The sequence below is a fragment of the Nipponia nippon genome, unplaced genomic scaffold (genome assembly GCF_047370975.1).
Source record: "Nipponia nippon isolate SJK-2023a ecotype South Korea unplaced genomic scaffold, ASM4737097v1 scaffold_4, whole genome shotgun sequence".
Lineage (NCBI taxonomy): Eukaryota > Metazoa > Chordata > Aves > Pelecaniformes > Threskiornithidae > Nipponia > Nipponia nippon.
This window is the reverse complement of record NW_028262358.1, coordinates 122659675-122680033: the sequence shown is the minus strand read 5'-3', so window position 1 is coordinate 122680033 and position 20359 is coordinate 122659675. Positions and strand designations below refer to the sequence as shown.

Sequence of the window (20359 nt, the reverse complement as noted above, 5' to 3'; positions counted from 1 at the left end):
TCTTCAGTGCTGCTTTTACTCTCAGCACCCTAGGAGGCAGTGCTGATACTGCTGCTCTGCAATGTTATGTAGATCAAAATATCAGGATTCATGCTTATTTCAGATAATTAGTACCTACTCTCAGTGGCAAGGGTGGTAACAGAGCCTCCCAAGGCTCCTTCTCCTGTCAATGTGGAGAGGAAGACTCCACTGCCAAGTTGCAGAAAACCTGTGCTAGATCAGACCAAAGATAGCCTGTCTCCCAGAGGGACCCAAATATAGGATGATTTAGGAAGATTATATGAGTGGAGCAGTGTATGATACTTCTCTACAGCAGTCTTCCAGCTTCCAACACTAGACACAAGGACAGTCTCAGCTGGAGGTCATAACTTTGTGCCTAACTCTTCCTGAATTGCTTTTCTATAAGAATGATCCTACCGGTTCACACCAAGAGTCTGTTTACCCATTTGCTGTCTTCTTCTGTGGTCTTAAGTAGAAGCCTATGGAATAAAAACATCAGGCAACCACAGTGGAAAGCAGACAGCCTGCCTTCCTCCAGCCCATGCTTGGGAAACCCTGGTCAGAGTTGCCTTTAACAGTGGAGAGGGAACTGCTCTTCTCTTCCTCTTCCTGTTCTACCCATCTTAAATGGTGCAGACTGGGAGCATATAAGTAGGGGAGGGCTTGAAGCTGTAAGCATTCATCAATGTATCAGCTTTTCTGGTCGGTGAGATCCTCAAGGGCAAGTGACCATCAGTGCATGGCAAATCTGGCACTCTGCCTGAGTGCCCAGGCAGAACTGAAGATTAAAGGAAGGTCTGTGGTTCTGGCTTTTTGTTAAAAAGTATTCATACTGCATCCTGCTTCCCTGTATGCAGCAGGACCAAACCATCTCTACCATCTTCCCACTGCCCACATAGACGGTCCCGTTCCCTGAAGAGTTCAGTCTCTGTTTACTCTCGGGGGTCCTTTCACAACAGCTTCCTCCAGTTCCATGGTGGCTTTCTACTGTCACTTGCTGCCATAACAGTCCCTGGCTATCTGATACCTTAGCCTCTTGTCCACATAGGATTATCCTGATACATGACTGCTAGGTGTCTTGTTCCAAAAAAGGACTTAATTTCTTCTTCCATTCGACTTGGTTAAGACTGTCTGCCATGCTTATCAGCTTTATCATGGTTTGTGCTTGTTCACTGACAGTCATTGATTCCTTTCCTGCATATAATGTCCTCCTCCCTTGTTTTGTTTTACTCCTAGGTGGAACACTGCTCACAATCTCTGGGGTGGGCTTTAGCCAAAATCCTGCCCTGGTTTCTGTTTCAATGAACCAGAAAACCTGTATGGTTACTCACTTGGCAGAAGAGACAGTTTGGTGCCTGACCCCACCAGCTGCTAATTCATCTAATGAAGATTCACAAGACATCTCTGTCAGAGTAACGGTAGTCATCAGCAGTAGGTCACTTCAACATACTCTTTTTGCAAAAAAGACCACCACCTTCAATTACCAAAGAGCTCTGACTCCTCTGATTACTGCTGTTGAAATGGAAATCACAGATAGCAGCCTGCTCTTAAGCATCCAGGGGATAAACATTACTGGATCTGTGGCTAAGCTTGGACACAGTGAATGTGAACTTGAGTTTCCAAGTGGCAACAGGTCTGCAATGTTTTATCAGTGTTCTTTGCCAATGAACAGCCTGGAACCTGGGACTTTCCCCATCCGGGTTATCCAGAGGCAGCTAGGATATGCTCATGTGACAGCAAGGCTGCAGACCCTTACAATAACTCCACGGATAACTTCCATATTCCCATCACAAGGATCAATCTGTGGTGGGATGTTACTCACTATAACTGGTATTGCTTTAAAATCCAGGAGGAATTTGGTACAGGTCAGCCTGGAGGGTAATTATTCCTGTGAGATTCAGAACTCTGATAATGATGCCATTAGTTGTATTGTCCTTCCTTTGCATTACCAGTGGTTGGCTGAGGCATCTTGGGCTCTTAATGTCACAGTGACTGTCAATGGGATCAGCAGTGTCTGCCTTGGAGACTGTACACTCCATCTTCACGAGCAGTGGACTCCTCTTGTGGATTTGGTGACCTGGGAAACCAATGGGACATTCACCTATGTGATGATCAAAGGACAGAGGTTGGCATGGCCAAGTGACAGCCCTGTGGTACACGTGAATAACCAGGCTGTCTGCAACGTAACTTTTTGGAACGAGACCAGCATCAAGTGCCAGACAGACTGTATTGCCCCAGGGGAGCACAACATTTCAATATCCAACAGGAAAAGTGGGCAAGCTTGCTTCAGAGAGGTATCCAGTGTTCTCACCATCCTGCCTCAGGTGTACCGGTTTTACCCACAAAACTTCAGTACCAATGGTGGAGGCCTGCTCACCTTAGCAGGCTCGGCACTGAAAGGAAAGAGAATGACTGCTGTTCTCATTGATCATCACCCTTGCCTTGATCTCAATGTCACCTGTGTAGCTATCCAGTGCACAGTGCCTCCGGGTAATGGGACTAGGGCTTTGAGTCTAAAAGTAGACGGCATCTCCTATTACCTTGGAAGAATAAGTTACAACAAGGAGTTTACCCCAGCTTTCCTTTCGCTTGTTGCAACTGGTTTCCTTTTAACAATGACTGTATCACAGGTCACAGAGATGGATACCATCTATGTATTTGTTGGAGGTTTTGCTTGTAGTGGTGTCACCATCACTCGCTCTACTTTGCAGTGCTCAGCTCCTCTGCTCCCTGTTGGCGAGTACCATGTGCTGGGCCAGGATGTCCCCAGGGGCTGGGCTTCCTCCAACCTGACGTTCACCTCTCATCTGATGGTGACAGCTGTGCGTCGCAACTGGGGTAAGCCATGAAGACTTACTGTAGCTCTTCCATGGGATGCAGTGTAAGGGACTTCAGTGGCTGGGGGTTTTTTGGCATATGAAAGCAAAAATTGTGAATTAAAAAACATACCCTTGGTGACACCTGGCTGTCAGGACCTGTCTTAAATCCCATTTTCTGTCCTTTTCCAAGGTGGCTTGAATGGAGGAGCAGTTTACCTGCGTGGAACTGGGTTTTCCCCAGGGAAGACTTTGGTCACAGTCTGTGGCACCCCCTGTGAAATGTTGGGCAACATGACGATGACTGACCTGAGCTGCCTTGCCCCACGCTTACACGGTCAGCTAAGACACAAAATCTGGCATTGTGTTAAAAATATCCCCTAAAAACCTATATTGACCCAAAAGTGTGTGGGGGGGGTCCCAATGTATCTCATCCCAGGGGAGCAGAGAGCAGCAGCAGCCCTGGAGAAAGGAGTGGAGCTAACACAGCATTGACATCTGTTTTTTGAGCTCAGTCCAAAGACAATTGCTGTCAGGGGGAGTTTTTGCATCAATGGCCATGGGCTTTGGACTAGATCCACCATGTGCTTGTAGCCAGAGCTGCCACACATGCTTTGTCAGTGTGCAGAGCAACAGCAGTTCCTTGTGGCAACTATTCCTTGGGAAAAACCGTGTCACACAAAATGTGCATGAAAGCTGTGGAGTTGGGAACCCAAGCACCTCTTGGACGTCACAACTGGCCTAGTGAGTTGGGCTCCCTTAAATGTCTTTTTTCTGTGGACCCATACATTTTGTGTTTTGGCTGCATGGTGGGACAGCTTCAGTGGGAGGAAAAAGTGAATGAGTGGGAAGGTGAATGAATGACATACTTTGGCCAGTTCATACCTTTGGGAAGCTGGAGATGAGGATTTGCATGCCTTGAGAGGAAGATGAGATCATCTCACAGCCAGAGCATCCTCTGTAACTGGAGAGAGGCAGCACATCAGAGAATGATGCTATGATCTCCAGCTCTCTCAGAGAGAAATAATCCTGCCCCAATTTTTGAGGAAACTCTTACAAATGGGCATCTTCTGGGACAAGACATATTTCCTCCCTCCGCTACTGAAAGCACAGAATTAGACTCTTAAGATCTGCAAAAGGCAGGATTAAAGTCTTTTAAATCTCACCCTGACGCATAATGCCATTCTGCAAACACTAAGCACAAAGCACCTACCTTGGTGCTGTGGCATCGCAACACTTGATAGCATAACACTTCATCCCCTTCATAGCTCTGATGCTAGGAGAACATCCTGAGATCTACAGAAATATTTGCCATTCTGTGGCCATCCAAAGATCCATCATCCAGGTGACCAAAGATCCATGGCCTCTTCTCCTTTGTAGACCTGGAAGAAAGGTGGCAGAGAGTGTCCCTCAGGGTAAATTGCCAGGGTTTTGCTCAAAGGTGTGTGGAATCTCCATCCTCCAAAATAGTCAGAAGTTGACAAGATTAGTTGCTGAGAAACCAGTGCAATGTTAAATTTAACATCCCTTTGAGCAAGGGTTGGGATGAGAGGCATCCAGGGGTCCCCTTCAGTCTCAGTTAATCCGAAACTATAAATGTGCTTTTGTCATTTTGAATGATTCCTTTCCTCATCCATAAAGAATACTAAGAAGAATAGAGGGGGGTGGGGGAAAAGGCTTTAAAACCCAACCCCAAGCACTCAAAAGGAGACACCGAAAGGTTGTAAGGGCTCAGTTGTCCTTGTTTTAAACAGGATCCAGGCACAGTCCACAAAACTGCTTATTATTTTTTTAAACAAGAAAAAAGACATGGTGTTGGAGTGTTGAAAAAAAAAAAAATCAGAGCACAAACCAGGGAAGTCTGGTTATTGCAGGAAGAATAGCAGAATTAAATGTAATCAAATTGATCCAAACTGCAAAAACATTAATAACTGTGTTCAAAATTCACTGAGTGGTAGGTGGCAGAGGGAGCCTGGGGAAAACCATCTTACAGGCAGGACCACAATGCTTATTATTGACACTAGATGTCAGCAAGTGAATGCTGATTGCTGCCCGTTTGCTGGTTGTGTTTCTGGAGAGAAGATGCAAGGGCTGCATTGCCACACTAACCAAAGGGATACAGGCGCTTTTGGTTTGGGGCCAGTTACAAGACAGCTCCTCTTTCCCCTGCTGTGGGTTTTGCAGTGTGCAGCCTTGCAGATCTCACCAGTTGAGTTACAAAAATGTTTCTCTGTCAATGAAGTATTTACAAGAAAATGTTTTTTGGTTTTTCTTTTTTTTTTTTTTTTTTTTCATTTAAAAAAAATATCCTTTGCAAGCTGCTTAAACCTGTGAGTGTTTGCCAGGTTACTTGTACTCCCTGAAACAGGTGTATTCAGCCTGTGCACATCTACATGTGGGATTGGTGAATCTGTATGTAGAGCAAGATGCTTTCCAGATGGCTTTCTCCTATATTTAGGGGATTGCACACCCCCACCATTTAGGGCATGAATGGATTTATTAAGCGCAGTTAGTCTAGTCTCACCTCGTGGTTTACATGCTGCTGTTTGCCCGGGGAAGTTTGCCACTTGGCACTTGCACATCCAGTGCTCAGACCTTTCTTTCACAGCCTCGTCTACGTGGAGAGGTAGTGAAGTGACTTCGGGGATGTGGGACCATAAACCATGAAGGAGATGGGAGGGATAGGTTTGTGGTGCCCCAAGGCCCCTTCGGTGCAGAGGCTGGTGTGGCCAGGTTGGACGCTTGTCTGACATTTCCCGGTGTTGCCTGTGGATGAGGTGATGAGAAGTGGAGTTCAAGCTGCATTTCTTCTGTTACAGCACGCTGTGAAGCAGAAACGCCTCCCCTCCGGCACTGCGGGATGTCAGGTGGCAGCTTGCCACCTGAGGTTTCAGCACTAGGTCATGTTGTGTCTGGCCTGCTTAAGATTAGAGATGTTCACGTGGGAGTCCCCAACCAATCTAGCTTACTCATGTGATGAAATCCGTGGGGCAAGGCTCTGTAGGTAGGAAATGTGACTTCTTTCTGGTTTAACAGGCAGTTTTCTAAGACACGAGGAACGACTGGTCTCAGCAGGATCCATCCATAAGCCTGCCCCACGAGGTCTTCCTTAGAAGCGTGTTGAGCAGGGTTGCAGCAAGGTTTTGGCTTGATCATTGGTGAGAGCTGGGCACGCTAAGTACTGAAACGTGCTCAACCCAGAGCACAAGGAGTAGGAACGCAAGCCTAGACTCTTTTATGAAAACTGTTGCCTTTTGCAAGTTGCAGAAAAATCAAATCAGAACAGAGCTAAAATTTTAGTTTCACTGTTATAGCTTAAGAAAATTATCAAAATTAAATAAAATCAACAAAACCGCACTTCCTTCAAGAAGAAAAAAAAACAAAACAAAAAACCCAACTAACTCACAAGTCTTTAAAGGTCTGGTAAAGAGATAACTGGCTTGATCCCAAGAGCTCTCCCCTTGTTCTTGCTTTGTTACTTGTGTCGCAGAGCTGTTGATAAGTGCAAATACAGCTGTGGATTCTGTTCAGCTCAGGTTAAATTTACAGAACACATGGTTAATGTCTGTGGGATTGAATGGTGCTCCTGTGAAAGATGGGAAGACTGGCAGGAAGCTTGAGGCAGGTGAGAAAATAACTGAATATTCCTATTAGGTGATATTAGGGTAGGTGCCATACATAAATTTTGCAGTAAACCAGTATCTGAGATTGTATGCTTGACATTGGGGTGAGGGTAAAGAAGGCACCTTTAAAAGGAGGTGAACTGATAAGAAGATCCATCAGGGAAAAAGCTGAGACTGATTTGCCTGGTTGCATCAGTGTGCTTGGAATAACAGGTCTGGCTTTAAGGCTTTGACGTAACAGCTCTTGGGATCTTTGTTAGTCAGCCCTGGACCTACTGATAGCCGGATTACATTGGTAAAAGTGGACGTTTAGGAAAGGGGATTTAGATTAAAGAGTAGAAATGAAACAAGGCTGGTTTAACAGGAAGAGAGACATGGCTTGATGGAGCTCTTCGTATGGGGCTAGAGGAGAGAGAGGAAAGAGTTTTGGCTGCAGCCGTGCAGATGTACCAAGGAGATGCACTCAGTTAGAACCAAGATGGACTATACTCAGGGCAGTGGGGTGATTTGTATGAGTAAATGCAGAAGATATGAAGAGGACGTGTTGTGGCAATTGAAACCTGAGTAGAAGTGAGCGCCTCTGATGTTTATTGTGGAGATCAAGCCAAAGGATCCAAATTGTCCCTTCTGTCCTTCAAATCTGAAACAAAATTAAGAAAAAGGAAAAAAATTGCATATTGATTACACAGCAGGAACGTTCTGACAGTGAGATCTATTAGGCCATGGAATAGATGCTTGCAAAGTCACCCCTTGGGACTTCTGAAACTCGGCTGTGCAAAATGAATGTCTCCTAGGGAGCAATTCTTCATAGGCAGAGGTTCGACTTGATGACCTTAACAAGTCTCTTTTTTTCCTCTCCTTTTCCTTTTTACTTAGTGTTTTTTTTTTTTTTTTAACCTTTATCTCCTCTGCTAAGTACATGTTAATGTTATGCTCTGCAGTCTGTTTTGTGAGCAGTGGATAACTGGGGATGTGCGGTTTGGCACTGGGACTCTTTGGGCAGTTGTTCAATCAATCTGCAGCTGCCCCTGGAACTCTTGTAGGTTTTAGCCTCATGACATGTCCGGCAGTTGTTATTAAACAGTGACCCAGAACAAAGCCCTGGTGCTGAGCATCCCAGGATCCTGGCTTAAGCCAGAGTATCTCTCAAAGACAGCGTTGGGGGGAGTCAGTCCCTAACCCATTACCAACATGCAGAGATTTGGCTGCCATTGTGTCTGATCTCAAAAGAGAAGCCATAATGGGATGAATGCATTCATCTCAGTGATGGGATTGTATTACACGTGATTAGCAGGTTTTATCCTTATGGGGAATACAAAACGTAAAGAAGCTTCATTCTGGGATTTGAACACTAACCAATTGAGCAGGGAGAATTGTGTCCCAGAACAGACAGACTATCCTTTTAGGACATGCTAAGTGTGTTGCAATTAGTTGATATTTTTTGTTACTGTTGTAGCAGGAGATAATGGCACCAACAACACCAAGAGATATTTGCGTTTAATGGTCAGAAGAAGGGGGATGAAAGGCCAAGACTTCCTCCTGACCAAGAAAGGTATTAAATCCTCTGGGAGCAGGGGAATAGGAGGATCTCGGAGATCCCCAAAGAAGGAATAAGAATTGGACATCTCCTTGAAGAGTGGTATCTCCATCAGATGGACAGGAGCTGTAGGGTGTGGAGACAAAATACCTCCCTCCTTCCACCTGAGAGGGAGAACACGGTCCTAGGTTTGATTCTGGGGTATATAGATTGAGGGGTTTTCTTCGATTTTACTTCCACTGATCTCTTTATAACCCTTTGTAACCATGTTCTTCAGCTTAGATTTTATAAATGAACACCTTTCTTTGTCTGGTTTGAGTTAAAAATTATTTCAGCAGTTGGCAGGATGCAAGACCTTAACTCTATCCCAGGACATGTTTCTATAGGCATGATAACATTGAGATGAGGACATTGGAGCACGTCAGAAATGCCCGATTTCCACATAACATTTCAGGGGTATCTACAGAGTGACAGGCTGTTCTTCTGCTGAGCTCTAAGGGCTGTGGAGGAAATACCTTCTGGTGCCCTACTTTATCCAGGCAAGTTCTTTGCAGCACCAAAGTATTGAGGAAAATATTCACGTCCTGAGAATCTGTGGGTCATTTCTAACATTCATCCTAAAATAGGGTTCAGCTGTTTTTCCACCTAGGAAAACTGTGCCATGTTCTTTTCAAGACCACAAAAGAAAACCAAAGCCTCTTTTGATTAGCTCAGCAACCTGTTGTTTTTTCTTAAACTGTGGAATGTGAATTTAATCTGTCTTTGACCACCCACCTTCAGAGGGTGATCAAACACTGGAACAGGCTTCCTGGAGAAGTGGTTGATGCCCCAAGCATGTCAGTGTTTAAGAGGCATTTGGACAATGCCCTTAATAATATGCTTCAGCTTTTGGTCAGTCATGAAGTGGTCAGACAGTTGGACTAGATGATCGTGGTAGGTCCTTTTCAAATGAAAATATTCTATTCTGTTCTGTGTGTTAATATTGCTCTAGTTGGTTATTCATTTAGGGTAGCTATATGTTCTCCATTACCACATCTGAGCTTATCCCAGCCTTTTGTGTCACTAGTAGAATAGAATAGTAAAGCAGAAGGAGCTGTTATACTCTATTACAAAAGGGGAACAAATTCTTCTGTCCACAGGGAAGTTGTGGGTTTGTGGAGGAAGGAAAGGGCAGTGCCATCGCTGCTTGGATGTCCTTCATCTTTGCCAGTTTTGAGAAATTCTCAGCCTCCCACCGGCTGGAAAAAAAGCCTACATGCCATCTGTTTTGGAGAAATTCCTGTAATGAATTGGTTCTGCTGCAGGTTGTTGCAAGTGCAAGTTCTTGGTAGTATTTAGTCCTCTTGGGCGGTATTCATTTGCCAAAACACAGATATCTAGTGCCAGTTAAAATGCCCTTGGAATGGCAGCCTGGTCTCCAGGAAGACACAAGGCTTCTGTGGGAAGTATAGGACACCTCAGATGGCTCTAGACAAAATTTCTGGACAATGAAAGCAAAATATAGGCCTGGCACCATCATTCCTTTAGGTTTCTCTGTCTTTTATTTGTCTCTCTCGTGCCTGTATATAAGTCTTTGAGGCAGGGATTGTGCTTGGCTGTGTTTGAATGGATATAAGAGAATTGTCACTGGATACAGGGAAGGAAGGCAATTAAGCATATTGAAAAATGTGTGAAGATGTGGGTGACTTTTTTCTTATTCTAAATCCAGAGAAGAAAAATACAGAAAAATTGTGAAGTCTCTCTCTGAAGTTCAGAGCAGATGAAATACTAGGTTTTAATATTTCAAAAAATACCTTAAACATTAAACAGCTATAAACTTCTCAAAAATACTTCATATGAAATAATCATTTTTAGTAAAAAGTGCTAAATCTTTTAACATAGGAAATGTAGCATTTTCATATTTTTACCATTTCAAAAACCATTTTCAGAATTGCTTAGAAGCCAAGACATTCATTGACAATGGCACTTTCCCAGCAAACAAGGCACCTTTTGAACAAACTGGAATTTAAAAAAGCAAACAAACAAAAAAAATCCTTTCTTGATAAATTCCCATTGATTGCACTTCTGATACTTGAGGAACATTCTTGAATACTACAGTGCAGAGTGTAATACTCTCTGCAGACCTTTTCAGGAGTTCATTACAACTGTTTTATTAGTTCAGGATTAATGAAAATTCCCCAAAAGTCTTTACATGTTCAGGGTTTTGAGAGAAACAGTTTTGATCTCTGGCATGGTTTCCTTTTTTTTTTTTTTAAATTATTAAAACCAAACATTTTGACCGATCTGAACTTCAGTGACAGTTCACAATTTTTTTAAGCATTTTTGTCTGGGTTTAGAATAAGAAAACCTAATTTCTGTTCACACCACTTGTTCCTTAAATACACCTCGAAGCAAAGCAGCTGCTCCCATTACACTTCCTACCACATCCATGGAGTCAAACTCGGACCAAGTCTTTGGTCACACTCAGGTACAAAGCAAGGTAAACTGGGAGATTCCAGTTCACACAAGTTCCCTAGAAGCCCTCCAAGCTGTGGCAATGCTTTCAGTAAACCTATTTCTGGATTTCAAAGCTGTGATAGATCTTAAGTTGTCATATCTCTCTGGTAAAAGATTTATGCTTTACTCCTGATCTGTAAACCATGGTCCGTCTTCCCCAGAAGAAATGTCCATGCTCTTATTTAATCACTTATGTCACCTCGTCTTGGGTAGAACAATTTGGTCCTAAAGACAATCCTCATGCTCAATGCATAAAGGAGGTTATTTTTTCCCCCTCTTGTCTTTGCAGCCTCTTTGGCCATTCTCTGTGGCCTGACGCATTCTTCTGTTGACTGTCGAGAAGACAGAGCCACCTTCATTGAATGCGATGTCCAAGTCATGGTGGGTTCCTATCACCAGAGAGGATCTGTGTCTTACCTGTATGTCTGCGAGGACAGCCCACCTCAGTGGCACTGGAGGGACATCAACTCACCCCAGAGGCGTTTTGCTGGACTCTTTGTCAGGTTAGTGCTACTTCTCTCCAACAGCTGCATGGGCCCATCCATGAGCAACATCCCCCAGAAGGTATTCCACCTTTTGCAGAATTGATCCCTGCCAAATGATGGACTGAAGGAGCAAATTTCTAATTCTTAGGTTGATGCCAACAGAGCAATTTAGCCTTGAGACCACTAGAGAGCTCCGCTGGGTTGTGAAATTCATTCCTTGTGTCGATCAAAGCATCTCTAGTCCCCCCTCCTTCCCTCCCATCTTTTTAAGTGTTTGAGAGACATCAGAAAATCCATCTCGTAAACAGCCTGCTTTGTTCCTTCTTAGGTTTTAATATTTATCTTCTGATCCAAAGCAACATCTGGTGGATGCCAATGGGGAAAAAGATTAGGCATTATGAAAAGCAGAAGGTTTTTTTTTTTTTTTCTTCTTTTTTTCCCCTTCCTCTCTCCAAGCAGTTTCATGAGTAAAAAGTCACAGAGAAAATTCAGCAGGCTGTGCAATATTTACTCAGCAAGAGTGCTCAGGCACTTACTCAAGGCTCAGGCTTTGTAAATCTGAGGCCAAGCTGCCCAGGAATATAAAATGGTACCGTTACCTTTAATGGAGCTGTGGGGCTTTACACCTGCAGAGCATTTACTTCTAGGAGTAAGAGGGAGGCCTGAATTAAGGAATAAACAGATGAACAAAACTTTCCAAAAGACATTAAACAAATAGAGAATTAGAATATCACTGCAGTGCATTGCCCATGGTTTGCTGTACATGGTGAACCCATACCTGGCTAGTGCATGATGCTACAGTCCAGATATTTCAATGGCGTTGCAGAGATTTGGTCCTTATTCTCCCCACCAGCTTTTGAGCTCTGATTAATTTGACCTGGGTTTCATAAGGGATGGACGTCTTAAGAATTATGAAATTTTTCTCAGCTTTGAGAAAATCTGTGTTAGGCAGAAAGAATTGTTTTCCTGTTGAGGGAGAGGAGGGCAGAATTCTGCCCTAATCTGTTGTTTGTCAGCGAACTGCAGGCCAGACAGCGGATATGTACAGCTGGCCAACTGACATGTCCAAAGTCACATTATGCATTGGTAATGTCCTATAACATCCTAGGAGATGGGGAGGATGATTTTGTTGGGGGAGACAAGAGTAGGGAGACTTAGAGGGTGAAAACATAATCTTGAAACTAAACGGATTTCATCAGTTCTATTTCTCCCAGAATGACTTGTTTCGAAACAAGAAACTCCAGGAGCCTTGCCTTGTCTAGCTGAACTTTTCTTTCCTTTTGCTCACATCAGTGTAACCCCAAACCAGGTAACCTACAAACTTGAGAGAAACAGGACAACCCAACATCGGTCTCTTTGTTTTTTTGCTTCCTGTTCTCTGGATATCAAAATCACTCTCAGGTCTTTACTGATAAAAATGCATCTGCAATGAGTCTATTCCTATGATTGTTTTTCTTGTTCCTTTTTTGGTTTGGGCTGCCACAATTCTGCTGCTGTAGCTTCTGTGTCCTGGTCTCAGCAGGCCAAGAGGGAGGTCTGAGCCTGTGCTTATCTTGTGGATGGAAAAGTCATGCAGTCTATTTGCTGACTGCTCTCTTACTGTTTTTCACTGTGTTTTTGTCCAATTTAATTGTGAATGTCCCAGAGACAGGGTTTATTATTCCTTCAGGGAATGCTATCAGGGAGATATTTCTGAATCAAATCAATCAACTTTTTCTTAGCTACTATTTTCCCATTCTTCCAACTTCTTCAACCTCTTTGTTATTGTCATTAACATTTCCCCCTATGGTACTCATGCTTGTCTAGCAGTCAGAAATTAAAACTTGGGATGCTGAGGAATTTTCCAGAGTACTGACTTTTTTTCTGGTGACTCTATTTCTAAACTGGGTCTTTCTGAAGGGGAGCACAGGCAAAGAAGATTGATTGATTTCAAGTGAGTTTCCTGATCTGAAAAATCTGGGGAGAAGCAGAGGAAGAGAGAGTTTAAAGTCATCCAAATTGCCTATTTTCAGACCTTTTGAGAACATTTTTTCAAATTTCAGTTCAGAAAAATGTTTAATTCCAAAATATTAATGGAATTTGTAGCAAAGTGTTAGAAAATTAAAATATTCAAACTAAAAAAGACCTATTTTGGGAATTTGTGAAATAATAACACATTGATTGCTGTAATTAATAATAGTAACTAATAATAACAATAATAAAAAAATATGGATTTGAGTTCTGTGCAAATGTTCAAAACTTAAGATATTAATCTCAGGTTGGGAACAAAACTACTGAAATCGTTCCTGGCTTAACTGCACATTAAATCTCTCCTGTTCTTTCTCACTAGTTTTACAGTGGTATGAATAAAGCTTCTCCTAATCTTGTCTGTACTATAGCCTACACTTTATGAACACATAATGGCAAATGCATATTCCTTGGAAGAGGTGCAAGTCTTGCCATTAACAAAACTGGTACCAAGATACATCCCTGAATTCCCTTTAAGAAGTCATCCCTTCTTTTCTTGCATTTCCTTTAAACACTGCAATTTGTTAACAGTTTTCCAGCATCAAGGTTTCAGCACACAGTTACTAGAGGACAGGGAGGAATTAGCTCTTTGCCTACAAGCAAAGCTTGTTAACTTTTTGTAAAAAGACAGGAACAACCACTCAGAAGTCCTTGTATTGACTTCAGTGCCTGGCAAATTGGGCCCATGCCCTGCATCTAGCTATCAACAACCCCCTTCTGCCTTTAAAACAGTTGATTATTTAAAAGATGCAGCTTTTTCTTGTAGCATTAAAAAGAAGTACTATGCAATCTTGAAAGATAGCCCAGTCCATTGAATTATTGTACAGGACAAGAGCAGTTCTCAAAGTGTTACTATCAAAAGCGAGTGTAGTTCCCTACGGCTGGCTTTTGATTATTGATACAGCAGAGGGAAAGGTTCATTTAAATATAGAAATAAAAATTCACCATTAAAAAGGTTCAGCTACTTGCAGAAGGCGTTTTTTTTTGTTTTTTTTTTTTGTTTTTTTTTTTGTAGTTTCTAATGTGACTGCTTCCTTTAACACTTTAACCCTGAAAAAGGGCAACAAAACAAATAACCCCTAAATGCACTGTCAGAGCAGCTCGTTGTTTGTATAGTGAGCTGCTATATCCAGTGAGGTTTGAAAACTTCACATTCATCAAATCATCCTGGTCATCACGCTCCTGATGGTTTTCCAATTGGGTCAATTTTGGTAGAACTTATGCTCCTAACTTTGACACTTTAGAAAATCCTGTTAGATGGGTCTTTCAGGAACCTGAAGACCTCTGAAAATCCTGTGATCCTCTATTTTGTGAACTTTGTTCTTTCTTAGCTATTCAGAAAAGTGGTATAATTTCTGAGCTATGTCAGTGTTGCTATAACTCATCTCCTTTCTGCTCTCATTCCCACAAGTTGCAGGTGCATATGTGATGGTGGGGTAGGGAGAGGAGGAAGAAGGAGCAATGGCTGGGGAAGGAATGAGAAGTGACATTGACTTATCCTGGCTTGATCCAAAGCCTGCAGAAGCGAATTGGGAAGTTTTCCCCTCATTTTGAGGGATGTTGGATCCTATAGCTCCCTGTAACAAAATGCTACCAAAGTCAGCAGCTGTCAGCAGCAAGACCAAGGAAGAAAATGTTTCTTCCTCACCACCTTTCCTATTACTTCTTCCCCTATGCAAGGGGAGGCTTTAGAGCAAATGTCTGTTAGTATAACTGGCACATATATCGAATCTGCTTAGTCTGGGCTGTTAAGTAAGTTTAATTAATTTACTAAGTTAATGTTCCAATGCTAGCAACAAAGCATCATTGCAATCAGCTGGGTAGCAGGAATTGGAACCCCTAAATGAGCTCATTTTTTCACAGTTGGAATTAGGGACCAGTTAGCCAGTTGTGTGGTTTTTCCAATTTCTCCACTTGCCCTAGGGGAGCTGCAAGTTATTCATTCCCTATCGCTAAGTGTGAGTAAGATGGGGAGGGGGGAGACACGAACAAACCCTACTCCATGTGGGAGTCCATCTTTGATCCTAACACTGCTGATTCCCTAGCTGTTGTCTGCACTTATCTTCCTGCCTTGGTCCTAGAATGGCATTTGCTACTATTTGTAATAGTTTGGGGAAGCAGAAAGGCATCACTGAGAGATTTTTACTGCATGTATTTTCATCCTGAGTGTGTGCAGATAAAGGGGGGAAAAACAAATAAACAATAAAAGAATGGAAACAAAATTACAGAAATTTGCAAAGTTTGACAAATGGTGGCCAGGAGTTGCCACAAGCTAATGGCTTGCAATGATTAATAAGAGTAAAAATAATTGCATTTCATTAAGATTGATGACACCCCATTTAACCTCCCTTCTCGTTTCAGCCCTAAAGTGGAAAGAGATGAAGTTCTCATCTATAATAGCTCCTGTAACATTACCATGGAAACTGAGGCAGAGATGGAGTGTGAGGGAGCTAATCAGCCAATTACCGCCAAGATTACTGAGATATGGAAAAACTGGGGCCAGAACACTCAGGTATAATCAAATCTTTTTTACAGACTGATTCAAACAGCTTAAAATTAAATTTGTAATATTGTGTACATTTAAAGGGGGCAAAAAAAAAACAATTTAGGCTGAGCAGCAGCAATATATAATATTAAATGCTTTCCAACTTTGAATAGCAGTTCTAATGCAGTGCAGCTGAATTAATGGTTAACTATGGTTAATCATGTATTTTATGAGACATAAACGAGCTTTACCTTATTTTCTGGGCAATGTATATCTTTTTTAACACTCTCCTTTTTTTATATAAATTCAAAGTCTGTTCTAAAATTGTTATTTTCTGTTACTTGAGCAGAAATCTTAGTCATGAGATACAGAGTTTCAGCTCTCTGGCAGAGACTTAGCATTCAGCATTTGTGCAGCTCTGATTATATTTGGTTTTTGCTCCTCTTCAGCATCTGAAGTAAAATAGAATCGTCTTCCCAGTGTTCTGTGTGGGTATAGCAAGAGGAAAGATAACTGCAAAGAGTTCATTACAAAAAACTATGACTCTGAACTAACATCACTGTAAGGCTCTAGATCTAAAAATGTTCATTGCAAACCTAAAATGTCCTTTCAGATTTCTCAGGGTGTTGCAGAGGTTTTGGGGATGTTGAGCTGAAGTACTGGGTTGTGCCACCTGTGAGAAGGAATTCAGAGGGGCTGGATATTTGGTGAACATCAAATATCACTTTGTCACCATCCTTTCCTAACTGAGCAGCTCCTGAGAAGTGGTGGAGATCTACCACATACAGGACAGTGCAGGTGGGAAGTTACACACTTGACTTATCAGAACAAAGGCTGTTTTTTATTTAAACCAAATTATCATGCAGTCTTCTTAATATGATTGAGACCTAGGCAACTGAAGTTTGTTTGCTCGGGATATTAATATTATTGGTATTAAAGCTACCATGGTAATTTTTAACTCTGCTGTCAGCAACGAAATTTCCACCACCCCACCCCAGAAGTAGCTGCAGTGTCCTGGCAGAGCACTTTTGGTGTGTTTCTAGCATCAGATTCTAGATCTTTCACTAAGCTAGGAGTCTTTGAATATTTGCCCTGCAAATGTACTTTATATGTATGTTACTATTGCAGCTGAGTACCCCAAAATACAACTGCTTTCCTTCATTCTGTTGGTTTAAGTCTGTCCTTGGTCTGTAAAGGAATGTCACATGTAGCCTTTTACCTCTCAGTGTTCGTTTGATAGTCAGCCTTGCTCGTTATGCTACCAGAAACATGCCCAGCTAAGGAGAAAACCAAGGCAAAAAAAAATTGCGAGTTGGTGAATTCAGGAGGCCAGCAAAGGGAAATGCTCAGGCAAGTATCAAATCAAATGGTAACTACTGCTTTTACTCATATTTTCCTTCCCAAATGCAATAAGGGCATCTCTACAGCCCTACAGCCTGGGCTGCAGCATAGAGGAGTTATTACCTACTGTTGGCTGTGATCTGAACAGCTCAGCTGTGTCACGGGTCCTGTAGTCTCAGTAATGAAACGATGACAGGTTGTCTTTTGACTCAGGTGGGAGCAAGAATAGGAAGAAGTAGTGAGGTTTGTCCCCGCTACGTTTTTTCTGCTCAGAGTAGGGAAAATCGAGGAAGTCCTAAGTGTCCTGAGTGAACAAATTCATTCAGGGAGACCAGGACGAAACCAGCAGTGCTTTTAGATCTGGGATTTGCTGCTGCTTAATGAACCCAGCAGGCATTTGGAATCATTTTATCCCTCTTCCCAAAACTGGCCTGGGTGAGCAGAGGTGGATGGGTGGGGAGTTCAGATAAATGGTTTCAATTTTGGTCCCTTTCTAGCTGACAGCATCCCGTGAAGATTTACGACCTGGTGCAGCATATGCATGCTTCACTGTAGAGATTTAAATCATGTCATGTGAACTGGCCTTACCTTTCCAGTGGAAATAATGGTCCCCAGGTTCAGCACCAAGCAGTGAAATGCATTAATAGCACCACGTGCCTTAGGATAATGGTGCTATTAGCAGGCAGCACAACTCTATGTACAAGTAATGGGACTGCGTCTCTTTATAATAACATCTGGCACTTCTATTGCACTCTCATCCAAGGATCTCAAAGCACTTCATAAAAAATGGGCCAGATCTGTAGCTGTTCTCAGCACAGCTACACTGCTCAGTGTTTTGTTTTCTGCTTACTCTTCTGCCAGCTGAATGATGCCCGGGCAGGCTGATAACTCAACAGTGTCTTAGCACAGCTGGGCTTTGTGGGAGGGTTGGGGCTGAGATGATTAGATGATGATGGAGCAGGATTAGCTCCAAGATGGAAGTAAAAAGAGGCATTGCAGAAAGGCTAACAGAGGCTTGTATTATCAAGAGTGTGGAATGAATGGGCACTGGTAAGAAGAGAGAACAACCTTGGTTCAGAGTAGTAAATTAAAGAAGTGTAAAAGGTTGGATCTGGGAACTTGAGTCTAAGGGATACAAGCTTTAGGGTGAAATAATTTTTTCTTCAGTCTTTATAAGACACCTAATAGGACCTATCCATAATTCTCAAAATGATAAGGAAGAGATTAATGTGATTAGTTGGAATTTGGTAGGTTGGAAACAAGGCGAATGTAGACTGTGAATGTGACAAGGTTTTGCAGCAATCTCCTGGTGGGACAATACTGGGCAGAACGCTCCAGAGATGCCTTGGAAGGAGCGTGGTGGGTGTATGAGAGAGACCGGGTGACATGATATCCCCAGTAGCAGGGAACTGAACTCCAGTGAGATGGTGATCTCTTCCAGGTCTGTGTTTCTGTGATGCTTCTAGCAGCGTTGTTATCAATAGCTCACAGACACGACCTGGCAACACTTCAGAGAAATCCATGCATAAGGATCCTGGTGTACAGCAAGTGGCAGAGGCATGTCCATCAGCTTGATCTGCCTTCTTTGACCAGCAGGAACCTTCCACTGGAAATAGGCCATTTTTCTCTTGCCTGACTCTACAGAACAGTATCCAGACAGTGAATTCACCCTGGGTCTGTGTGTCAGCTTTACTAAAAATTGCATTAAATGGCTATTGTAACTCATCCAGGAATCAGACCTTAGCTATGCTTGTTAGGTTTTGAATAACAACATATTGCCAGACTCATTCCTCCATTTTTCTGGTCACATCTAAAGTATATTATATGCATTCCCATGGTGTTCCCCTACCGTCTGTTTGAATTGCAGGTGCATACGTATGCCAAGGACACCAAAATGATCTGAAGAGATTAGCAAACACCAGAAATGTTCTTTCTCAGTGAGTTAATGAGGTGATTGTCCTTTGAATTTCTTTTATTGTCTTAGATATACAGAAACTCCAAGTACTAGAGGATCAATGTACCTAGATACAAACTCTTCATAGGTGCATTTTTTTCCCATTTCTTTAATTCCCTTTTTCCCCTGATAAATACATATATAGATCTATTTTAATGAAAATTAAGAGCTTTACTCTAGATACCTTAATTTTTGGATAATCTGCATGAGGCAACTAAGATTAATTCTGCAGGGAAGAGAGCTCTTCCACCTCTGATTTCAACATAACTGCTTGAAAATTGGGCTGTAGCTATCATTGAAAATTAGAAGGTTATTTTTTGAAAATGCTGGCAGTCCTATTCATGTTGCTCATGCTGCTCCCTTGAGTCAGTCGAATTTATCGTCCAGGTTGAACCCCTTTGAAAACTTTTGGGCATGATCCTCAGTCAGGGAAAACAGCTGTATTTTCTGGGAGGTGATGGAATATCCATCACTTAAGTTTTGTCCTTTCAAATCTGTTCTCCGATATGTTGCTTGAATGGTTACAGTCTGAGCTGGGCTCAGCTCTGAATCTGGAGGATCCCCAAAATTTCTGGGAGTTTCAAGTTGCTGGCTGGAGATCTGTGAGTTGCATGGCAGATTTAATGAAATTTGAGTTCACCAACTTGGCCTTTTCCTGGGGTCTGCTCTATGCCCCACCATCCCCAAAGGAATAGCTTTTATGGATTTCTTTAGAAACTGATTTAAGCCCTTGCCACACTTTGTGTTTGAAGTGTTTGCCCCCGTATGACTTAATTAGGTCATGCAAAGTAAGCAGCAAGCCTCTGCCCCACTGTTGCATTCGGCATCATTAGTGTTTGTAACTTGCTCCATTATTATCCAAGGAAGAGTTGCAGAATTATTTTTATATCAGTATATAAAGCAATTTAGCCTCCTGAAAGGAGAGGGGGAAAAAAAAAAAAGGAAAAAAAATCCAGCACTGATTGTATATCCCACAGGACTTAATTAGTTCACAGTTTCACGATACACCGGATAATGGGAAGATATGAATTAAATAATAAAAGGGAAAAGAAAAGTTCTAATGCTCACTCAGTACCTGTCCACTTCCACCTTGGCTGCATAATGAGATGTCAGCTACCGTGACACTGATGAGACATGCAAAGCACACTGATAACACACGTAAAGTATGCTCATGGGAAGGTTTGACCAGGCTTGGATGTCTCCAAACCCATTAAGCTTAGTGAGCCTTCAGATTATTATTCCAGATCACTGGACCAGACCTAATCATCATGCAAGCATGCTGTTTGAGCCGTGTTTCCCTGCTCCAACTCCCCTCCCTCCTCTGGCCCAGACGGGTGATATAATGTTCATCAGAGGGCAGATGCCACGTATATTAAGTCAGTCGTAGGGAAGCTGAACTGGTATACTAGTGAATTCTCTCCAACCCAGCCCTCGAGGGGTCTCTATTAAGAAATAGAAGGCTAATAAAAAATAACTTGCTAGATAAAAATGCCATCCTGGATTATAGCTCTGCCTGGGTATGCTGTGCTGCCTTTAGTTTGTTTTTAAATAGGGCATTAAGGGAAGGTCTTGAGATTTAAGAAGTAGCTTAGAGTACTGAGGTTCTGTGACTTCT

The 20359-nt window shown here is 42.4% G+C and overlaps 1 protein-coding gene across 30 annotated transcripts in view; it reads left to right on the top strand.

The window, feature by feature from the left end:
* The window catches only part of PKHD1 (PKHD1 ciliary IPT domain containing fibrocystin/polyductin), a 268857-nt gene that overhangs the window by 48490 nt on the left and 200008 nt on the right, over positions 1-20359 (top strand). For 28 of the 30 annotated variants that reach the window (XR_015708033.1, XR_015708034.1, XR_015708037.1 and 25 more), the window contains 4 exons: positions 1237-2838; positions 3010-3153; positions 10762-10975; positions 15326-15476. Coding sequence is in view for 24 of the 30 variants with exons in the window: in XM_087773809.1 (XP_087629935.1) it covers positions 1237-2838; positions 3010-3153; positions 10762-10975; positions 15326-15476 (2111 nt within the window). In the remaining 6 variants the exon portion in view is untranslated. The remainder of the gene's footprint in view (positions 1-1236; positions 2839-3009; positions 3154-10761; positions 10976-15325; positions 15477-20359) is intronic. The other 2 variants (XM_087773814.1, XM_087773825.1) reach the window with 2 other exon arrangements.